Raw genomic sequence first — 10,893 nt, forward strand, 5'->3', positions numbered from 1 at the left:
GGTAGAAATTTCCGAATAACACTGAATCGTGTCGTTTTGCATTTTCCCTTTTAATGGGTTTGATTCAGGAGGCAACATGGGTCCAGTTTTCCCCCCAAAGAATCCTGCACATTGACAGCAATCACCCACAGCACAACATGAAGGAACCACGTCAATGCTTTTGGCAGACTAGACTATGGATAATCACATCCCTCCTTTAACCCATCAAGGACTGTGCATGTTCATATAGTCTGGTCTTGATATCATTACTGAGGAGGTGTAAGGAAGCACCTTTGACCTCTCCTGCCTTCTTTTAAGCAAAATACCCCAAAGGAAACAGTAAGCTGTACCAAATTTGGGGAAATACTGAAGCTAGAAATTGTCTGAATATGTGTATGAATTGATCGATGTGTGTTTCAGATTAAACAGATATGAGCAGACTAGATGTACGCAGTTCCAAAAATCAAGACAGCCTGAAAAAGGAATTCCAATGGCTTTTGAAAATACCTGCATAATTTTAATACTTAAGATGTAAACAAAGTCATTTAGAGCAGTTTGAAGTTAAATGCTCGGCTCTATAGAAACTTATCCCGTCCAATGTGTTCATGGTGGTGCTAAAAGGAACCAGCTGTCTGAAACGTAATGCCTCTAAAAACTTCCTCACAGAAAGTTCTTACATGAAATTTCTATAAATATGTTGATTTCTGAGACACTGTTCTAGAAGTGATAAGCTTTCAGACTACATATTTTCAAAAATCCACTAATTAAGAAATACATGCAGTACAATGAAAAACAAAATGGAATTAATTTTTAATTCTTGCACATTTATCACTGTTTTACCATCAACATGACAAACTCAAACACATGTAGGTTCACTGGTGGTTTAGGACAGGAAAAAAAAGGGCTACATTTGTGTTGTAGACATCACAACTAATCAGTCAGTAAATTCCTCTACAATGAAAAATTTCACATCAAACCACTCTGAATGACTTTGCATCTCCATGATTAAATTATGCAAAGATTTAGAAAAATGAATTCGTTTTTAAGGCAGTCTTCAAATGAGCAGCACACAAGGACAATTTCTCCCACAGTCTTCATGAGACAAATAGGACCGTGCAACTGAGGGAAGTCAAAAATGAGACACAGACAGTGTTCCTGGGATTTGCCAGAGTTTCAGAGAAGAAAGTGTGGAGTGTAGGTGCGGGTCAAAGATGACAGCAAAAGCCAGAGGCTGGAGCCCTAAAGCTGTTCATTTATTTCTATACTCTGTCTTCATAAATCACCCTCTGGTCCCTTCTTCCCCTTCCGGTTGGTCTGAAACAGACAGAGGAAAAGCGTTTATTTATTTTATTTTATTATTTATTATTATATATATATATATATATATATATATATATATATATATATATATATATACACACATACACACACACACACACACACACACACACTATATATAAACTTTATATATATAAACTATAAGTTTAAAAACTCTACACATAATGTAAAGGTTCTATACCAACTAAAGGTTTTACACAAAACACAAAGTCCACATATGACGTGTGTGTTTTCATCTACCAAACAGTCAGAATTCACTGTTACATGACCATTTTCAACCTCTCTACATCCCTTAATAAACAGAAATTAAACAGCCTATTTTTGTTACTGTGCATTTTAGACTGATATATGCAAATGAGCTCAGTTCTGAAAGGCTGCCCCATTTTCTTTCTTTTAAAAAAGCAATCCAGGTGGACTAGGTAGGTGGAACTCAACTACTGTAGGCTGAATACATGGATACATGTACATGTGTTACTGTGTCAAAAATGGGCTGTTTTGGCAGCTTATTTGTAATACACTGCCTATATGGACAGTGGACTGGGCGGTAGGTAGTATTTACACACTACATTACATTAATCTTAAATGGGCATTCCAGCTTTAAACCAGTTTCATTTCAGCTTCATTGGTTTGACATTATACATGATTTCATCATTTATCTAGATAGCTACCTTACTAACTTCAGCTTATAGCTTGTTGTCCTCCTCATCTGAATCCATTCTCTCCACTATAATAATGATTTAAAGATATTAAGATGCTTTTTTTTTTGGCTGGAGTATCGTCTTAAATCCAACACTGGTAAACCACCCAATGCTTTATTCATGTGTTCATCCATGGCCGTTTCCCTGTTCTATCTATTCATTTTCCTTTCTTTTCAGGTTTACTCTCTAGTCGTTCTGTAGAACTTTCATACCTTCACTGCCCTGCCACTGCCTGCATGCCTGTTCTAATGAGGAAACAAGAGCATAAGCCAACAGCGAAAATGTAGCCTGGAAAGGCTCCTAAAGTAATCTAGCAGCACAACTAAATGTAAAAGGCAAAACAGACTTAGACTGAAGTGAAGGGTAAATGTTAGCTTCCTGTGCTGCTAACAATACAATTGGCTAACATTAAGGGAGACTTCTTACCTGTTTTGGTTGTTCTGACTGTAAGCCCTTCACCTTCGATCTCTCCTGTTCTAATGATGCATGCAGCAATGTCACCTGAGGAGAAGAAATACCCAGGTTTTACTGCATTACCCATAAGACATTGCTGTTTCAAGGTGTGCACAACAATTTTGCAGTTTCTACATCCAGCCCAATTGGGAGTGGGATCTAAATGTTTTAATGCATATAGCAGAAATTAGTTCTAAGCACAAACATACCTGTGATGTCAGTTCCTCTTTGATGTTCAGAAGCTCATCCACCTGCTGCAGGATTTCTGCTTTGTCCTTCACTGAAGGAGACATTAATTGTATCGTAAATGTGTTAGAAAGTTTTGTCCAAGTCTGCACAAAGGTGTGGTTTAGGTATGGCACAAAGTGAAGTGCCTTAAACCCACTTACCCATAATAAAGTCACTGTTCACGTATGGTGTGCATTGTCTTAAGTGACAATCGCCAACCAGATTTTGGGACAGAAACTATTCACAACAGTTAACAGCTAGCTATAGCTATGCAATATGATTCTGGGAACCCCATGTGTTTTCCCTACTGTAACAGACCTGAAACAGCACATTAGATAATAAGAGTAATCAGTGGTGCTGGATAAAGCAAAATACAAAGGCTACGTTCACATTACAAGCCTCGTTGCTCAAATCCGATCTCTCAGACAGGATGGTTCACACTCATTTAGGTAGGTGATTCAAATCTGTCATTAATGTGAACGAACCTGTCCCCTGAAATCGGATTTGAAAAGATCAGATTTGTGTGTACACCTAGGCCTGAAAACGTTAGATCTGAGTCACATTAGGACCAAAACGGATTTGTGCCACTTCAACCTGGTAATGTGAACATAGCCAAAACGTGTTGTGTGTAAAGTCCCCAGGACTGGGATTGGATATGTTACTGTTTTGTGTACTCACTCTCTCCTTGCTGAAGCATCTTAAGTAACTGGGCATTTCTTGCTTTCACTTCTTTATATCTCTCCTGAGAATGACAAATGAAGAGCAATATAACACATCATTCAAGAATCAGTGTTAAAGGGTCCATACATTTTCCTTTGAGGCCCACTTACGTGCAGTTTTACAAAAATAGTCACAATTCATTCACTATTACATGACCATTTTCTAACCTCTCTTTATGCTAGAATTAAACACAGGCCGTTTCTGTTACTGTTCCCTTGAAGACTGATATGTAAATGAGCTCTGTTCTGATTGAATGTCCTTTATTGTGCTTCATTCCTAAAGCACTCAGAGCTGAAACTCTCCTTATAACTTTAATATAAATGGGTGGGGCTAGGCTGCTGTAAGCTTAATAGGTTGATATTATGTAAATGTGTTTGTTCTCTTGACATAATAGAAACAATGAATTCAAAATGGGCTGTTTTTGCAGCTTAGTGAACAGGTGTAGTGAACAGTACGCTTTGAAACTTTAACAGCATTTACATACTACTTTACTTGGTTTTCCATTATATGGGCCCTTTAAAAAATATTTGTCCATTTCTTTTGCTTTAAATGTGCAGGGTCAGTGATTCAATGTCCCAACCAGAAGGAAAGACCGTGTATACTTTATTGACTTAAAACTTGAAAGTAGAATTTATACATATCTTAATAATATTTTAATTCTCTAACCCCTGTGTAACATTTTATACAGTTGCACAGAGTACAAATCTGTAAAAGGCTGTGGAGATGACTTACCTCCCACTGTGAAATAGTCTTCTTCAACTTTTCAATTTCCTGGTCTTTCTTTTCCAACTCAAACTTTAACTGTTCAGTTCTAACATCCTTTGAGGGAAAGAGAAAGAGAATGTATTGTGTTGAATGCAAGATACTCAATATGTAGCAACATAAATTTCTAAAGTGTTTCAAATCTGAGGGTAAATAGGTCAAGGTCCCTATTGATACCACTCGTCGTGGACAGTGAAGATCACAATAAATAAGAACATGTGGAACTGATTCCAGATCAGCACTTTTAATCAGCTTTTTCTGACTCATTGTGAACCTGGTGCAGGTTTTAAGTGGTGCTTCAGTGAAGTACTGGCCCAGGCTCTCACCTGCTCTTGTTCAGAGGAGGTGTTGACCTCGTGGCCGGCGCTGCTGCTGTACTGCTCTCTGCGCTTGTCTCGCTGCACGATTCGGCTCACATCGTCCTCCAGCTGGTTAAAGAACCTCTCTTCACGGGCCGCTGGGTTCATAAGCTTCGGCTCCTGATGCAGAGAGAGGGGGGCAGAGAACTGACAATATATTTCACTGTACTTTTCACCTATCTACCTCTTTTAGGAAAAAAAAGAAAAAAGAAAAAAACATAACGCTGAAGAACCATTGTAACTTAGTAGCGTAGCCCCACATAAATAACACCATTTTTGGACAGCAGCCCTGTACAATTAATGTGATGAAGGCCAGTGAAGTTGTCAGCATCCGCATGGCTGTCAACCAAATCTTTAATCAGAGTTCATTACTCTTTAGCTTGCTTGAATCCACTTCAAAGCTTTGCATACATAAATTCCAACAAATGCAAAATTCTACTGTTTGCTAACCATTAGATGATGCGAGTTTCAACTGCAGAGACTTGCAGGTCACCAATCAAATATTTGAGTATGACAGGAAATCCTTCACATGTCGTAATTACCCAGATACTCACCTCTCTCTCTTGCCTTTTACTCAGTGGATCTGGAATAGAAAGGCTCAGTTAGCATTTCTCTCCTTCATATACATACACAAAAGCACATACAAAACAGATTCTCACCCATGCTTCCCTCCTGCTGAAAGTCTTTCAGGGACACTGTGCGTTTGTCTTTTCCCTGCTGGCTCTTCTTCTTTTCTTTCTTCCCTCCTCCTTTGGACTTTGGTGATGGTGTCTCCATACTTGCAGCTTCCTACAGAGACAACAAGAACCACATTGCTACCTGAGTAAAGACATAAAGCTAATTTCTTACACAATGCTCATTTCATTGAAAATGAAGGACTAGCTTACAAAAAAGTGCATTTTATGCAGACAGAACTGCACAGATTTTACCTTTTTCTGCTCCTCAAACTCTAGTTTACTCAGCATTAAGGCCTTTTCCAGGTCTGCCTCGTACAAGTCGCTGGTCAACTACAATACCAAATATGAACGACAAGCAAATACAAAGAGGAGAGAATTAGTCACAAGCAGGCAACAGTCAAATGCATGAGCACCAAAGAAAACAAAGATGAGAAGAAACCACGAGAGATGCATACGAGTGATACTGGAAACATATTGGTATCAGCAGTTATTTGCTTAAAGAAAAAAAAAAGGGAACTGAACAGACCGATATCTGACATATTTATCACTGGGTTATCTTTTTTGTGTTTTATTGTAAAGACTTTGGTTTTATATGTGCTATATGAATAAAATTTACTTTTTTATAAATTAGAATTTATTTATAAATCTCACATATCCAGACTGATCTAGCTCGAATTTCGACATTTTACAAAATTGTACTATTCCTACATTGGTGCATCCCTAGAAACTACAAAGCATACGAGTTATCAGAAGACACTTCTACCTGTTCATCTCTCTGCTTCCACTCCTGCCAGTTTTCCTGCGGAGCTGAGGAACGATCTCTGGCTGTGGGCTGCAGCAGATCGTTGGCCAAACTCTGCAGCGTCAGAGTACAGGGTGGTGGGACTGAGGACTTCTGAGGCAGCTTCTTGAAGGCTAGGCTCCTGAGCTGTGAAGGAACACAAAAACAAATAAATAAATACAATGTTTTAAAATAAAAAAGTGAATACATTTATATAATAATGCACTCTGCTAGCTTGTTCGGTTCCTTTGTATGGAATTAATTTTAGTCATTCCCTTCTACAGCTTCTCATGTTTGTCTGTACCGCTTCACTCATGACGTATTTCATTTTACACTTTGTATGTGGTCTCTAAAATAATATTTCCCTGTTTGTTGTGTGTTAGAAAGGCACTCTGGGCAAGTGGGTTTTGTCTAAAACATCCTTTTGTTAAATTTATAGTAGTTATTTTAGCTGTTCATGCTCATGTTTAGTTTGACTCTGGTGCGACACTGTTTGTGGTTGACTAATTTTGGACTTAGTGTGGTAACCATAGCAGGGCAAAATTCACATCACGAGAGAACATCACACCGTTATTCACTTAATGCCCCTCATGTCCATGTTCTTTGTATCTTCTACAGTATGCGTTATATGCACCTCCACCAATTTAAAAAATGGTGAATCACATGGATCATCGTTAATGGCACTCAATACAACAACAAAAAAAAAGTGTAATTTCTCCAGATAGAGGTGGGCACAAAAAAGTATCACTAATGTTTTGTTTTCTTTTTCTGTTTCTGGCATCAGTACACCAAAATATCGACTTACTATCTTGAAATTAGGAATTAACGATCTGGAAAAAATATCTAACTGCAATTTTTCTGCACACTGTCACTGTCTGATTATTCTATAACTGAAGATTGTCAACAAAAACCAAAACATTCACTTTTTCTGGGCTAAGGCTTAAACAATGTGCCAGACTGCTAGTTAGTTGTGACTGCTTTTTCATCAGTCAACATATGGGTTTTTGGTAGCTTCTGATTGGTCATCTACAATCTGATTAGTCTTCTTGCTCAACTACAGGGAATTCACAAGCTCAGTTATCAGGTTAAATTTCTCCACTAGTTAAGACAATGTTGTTGATAATGAAGGCTGTGATAGAAGTTACCGCTCTTGCAATCTGCAAATGCTCTTTTAAATTTCAATATAAAAACAATAAATGATTTATTTTTATTATTTTTTAAATGATTTACAGCACAAACACTGCAAAGGAAAAAAAAGTGACCCAAAAAGAATCGGTGGGGTCTACCCTCATCAGAGGACTGTCCCTGATTATAATCTGAATCCCAAACTTAACCTGCCCTGGAGCAGGTTAGGCATGCAGCATAAGTTGCCATGGTGATGTACTCAGGTAAAAAGCTACTGACCGTGATGAGACAGAAAATCAAGGGTTAAAAGTTAAAGTCAGCAAGAAAGCTTTGTGAGTCAGGCTCCCAGTCTCTCTACATTATTCACCTCATTGGTTTCACTTTGCTGCTGCTCCTTCTTTCGTCTCTTCTTCTCTTTCTTTTTCTCTGTGTTTTGATTCGTTTTGCCGCTGGGAGATTTCCCTGAGCGTGACTTTCCAGCTTCCCGACCACCTTTAGGCTTGCCCGCATCTGAATCGGAGTCTGAATCCGAGTCCACCTGCAGAAGGGCGAAGCGTGACGCTGTGGTGGGGACTGAGATCATTGTGGAGGTCATTGTGTATCTGTGGATAGAACAAAGAGGCAGCATAAATTTAAATGAAATGTCTGAGTTTGTCTGAACACCAATGGATCACCAGCTAATTTTGGAGTTTTCTGAGAGGGTGTTCATAATAGCAATGACTAACACTGCTACAGTGCAGTACACCATGGAAGTTTAAGATTTAATATGAAAGTGCAGAGGACAAACGTTTCTAAATTCATGACATGTTTGGGACAGTCAGTGATACCGTGTAACATTAGACATTTGTAGAGATGGCACGATACCACTTTTTCAATACTGATATCAATATTGAAACCTTGGCTGCTAGCCCATACCGATTCAATATTTTTTCTTTAAAAATTCATCTTTTAAAATGAGCTATTTTTATAAGCTTTTTTGAGCTTTTTTGAAGAGTTACTACTAGTTTTTCACTATGTATTATCAACATTACATATAGAAACTCAGAAGATATGTGTAGGTTCACTAGAGGTTTTGGATAGTAAATCAAATGGCTTTGTTTGACATCACCACCGCCGTATCATCACCACTGTAGAGAAATCTGAGTCTGTAAGTTTCTCAACACTGAACTATTTTACATAAAAACACCAGATTTTTTCCTACATCTCAACAATTGAATTATAGAGAAATTTTCAAAAATTTGGGGAATTCCCCTACAGTTAAGGGCTTCAATAAGGGCTAGCGGCAGCTATAGGCAGAATAATGCTCCTTTTATGACAAGTGGTACAACTTGGACTCTCCTACTTTCCATCTAAGCCTTCAAACAACTTCAGCTGTTTATGGTTGGGGAAAAAAAGATCTTTACAGTAAGCAAGTGCTTGTCAGACTACTGTGTGCATATAAATAACTCCTAAAAAGTATTTACATTAGAATTAAAGAGCTATTCATTTATTTTAAAAGTGGCTGTAGTCAATCGCAGCTCACCATTAATACAGTGCCAAAGAGATATATAAAAACGAGCAGTTTGATCAAAAATCTGCACAGAAGGGCTTAATCTAACATTTATCCAAGTCCCTCTGTAGAGATATCATACACAAATAGCATAGGATACACAAACATAGACTCAAAAGTCTGTTTAAATGTATAAAATACGCTGTTACTTCTTGTTTTATGGGCGCTACCATGTTGAAATGATGTCATGTATTAGCAACTCTGACTTTCCAAGTGGGAATTATGAGTTTAAAGGGATATTCAGATGGATTTTTCCCCACTTAGAGGTCAGAAGCTTCCCAGTTCCCAGTAGCAACCTCCCAGGACCTCTGCATTGGTGGGGCCTCCATATCTTTGCTATGCCATGACAAAATAACCAAAGTGTTTTATTTTCTATTGGATATTTTTTCATATCTAACCACCCTGAACGACTTTGTTTCCATCCAAATGATTAAATGATGCAGAAATAAAGAAAAAAATCTGCTGAATTCCTCTTTAAAATGTTACTCGATAATGGCACTTATCATCAATACATAGGTTACCTGAAGTGCACCGGTGTCTAAATCTCAGACTCCATCTAACTGACAATGTTCTTTAAAAGTCAACATGGGTTGCCATGACTACGGCACAATAAATTCCTCCGATAATGAGCAGAAATATTTCAGAACAACTGCCCGTTTTTAATAATAACACCAGGCATATATCAACTAAACAGTTAGGTTAGTACAAAAATACAAAAAAATATGTACAACAAAAATAAATAAGCAGGCGCCGCACAACGACTAGCCACCTTAAAGCTAAAACAAAAAAGAAATCACTGTAACTTACTCTCACTAGGCCAACGACGCTAAAGTCAGCTTTTTATTCGCCAGCCACTTGCTCGAATTTAGCCGTTCCACCTTAAATACTGCAGCAGAACAGATTCTGGTGCCTGCGGGGCCAGAATGGAACTACTGCATCATTTAAGGTGGAACGGGAAAATTCTAACAAGCAGCTGGCGAATAAAAAGCTGACTTCAGCCTCGCATTAGGTTTCGCTAAACAGCACCAACATCCGTTATCGTTAAGTGAACTTATTAAGCAATGTCAAGCGCTGAAAGGGTAACCAGAGACACGACACAAAGCCACACAGCTTCGTTTGTCATGTAATAAAATCCATTCCTTAACAAGAAGTTTTCCTTTCGGCGTTTTGTGCGTTAGCTGTTGGCTAACGTTAGCACTCTCTGGCATTGTTAACGCTAGCTGGCTAACCGCGTCGCTTTCATCTCCCTCTCCCAGATTCTCCTATCTAGCCAACGTTAGCTTGTCATGTTTCTACATCACACGATCAGAACACGCTTCATATACACGCCATGACTCAACTGAGAAACGTTCAGGACATGTAAGTTCTAGTAAGTCATAAACTCTCACCTGCAGGAGTCTCAACAGCCGCTACCCGTTGCAAGCGCAGACAGACAGGCTGAACCTGCAAACCCTACGTTGGCCGGATTGGACATACAGGTAGAAGTCGAACGCGTTTTTAAAATCCACAGCTGAATGTGAGGGAGATGGTATGGAAGCCCTTTACGGACACTTAAAAACATCAGCGCCTAATTGTTTTTTCGTTATTATGTGAATGTCTAGACAATTATTTTTCAACACTAAGTCATTATTTTAAGATACTATCTCATTATTTTTATATACTATCTTATTATTCTGTAATGCTAAGTCATTATTTTTGAGATACTATTTAATTATTTTGAAATACTATCTCATTATTTGGAGGTACTATCTCATTATTCTGAGATGCTAAATCATTGTTTGAAGATAAGATAATCCTTTAGTCCCACAACCGGGAATTTCACAGTGCTACAGCAGCAAAGGGATAGCAAGGCACTCAAGGAAAGCAGTAACAAGAATTAACAAAGTAATTAACCTTGTATAGACAATATATAATACTCCTAATAATATATAATACTATATAAACTATATAGCAACTATATAAAGCATATATTTAAACTCTATGTTTCACATAATCTCTATTCACAAATATTAACAATGTAAACATGACATCAGTGCCACCGGCCTGTAGCTGCTGAGGTCCTTCAGGTAGCTGCTGCAGAGGACGCCACCCTCACCCCATCGTCACCCATCAATGTGATTCTGAAATGTCACTTTTATATATGTGTGTATGTAATTTATTTGGTAATTTTATTTCTATGACAGACATACAGAATTGTTAGAGACCACACTTCATTCATTTAATT

General features: G+C 38.1%; 1 protein-coding gene across 1 annotated transcript; it reads right to left on the reverse strand.

Moving 5' to 3' along the window:
• Nucleotides 1–31: 31 nt before the first annotated feature.
• Nucleotides 32–10,151, reverse strand: gkap1 (G kinase anchoring protein 1). Its single transcript, XM_036579090.1, has 12 exons — nt 10,058–10,151; nt 7,488–7,722; nt 5,978–6,142; nt 5,467–5,544; nt 5,197–5,326; nt 5,092–5,120; nt 4,505–4,657; nt 4,149–4,235; nt 3,375–3,438; nt 2,678–2,748; nt 2,442–2,516; nt 32–1,293 (listed from the first exon to the last, which is right to left on the reverse strand). The coding sequence occupies exons 2-12, from the start codon at nt 7,713–7,715 to the stop codon at nt 1,252–1,254; spliced, it is 1,122 nt and encodes a 373-aa protein (XP_036434983.1). The 5' UTR covers nt 7,716–7,722; nt 10,058–10,151; the 3' UTR covers nt 32–1,251.
• Nucleotides 10,152–10,893: the final 742 nt, after the last annotated feature.

This window comes from Colossoma macropomum, unplaced genomic scaffold (genome assembly GCF_904425465.1).
Source record: "Colossoma macropomum unplaced genomic scaffold, Colossoma_macropomum, whole genome shotgun sequence".
Taxonomy (NCBI): Eukaryota; Metazoa; Chordata; class Actinopteri; order Characiformes; family Serrasalmidae; genus Colossoma; species Colossoma macropomum.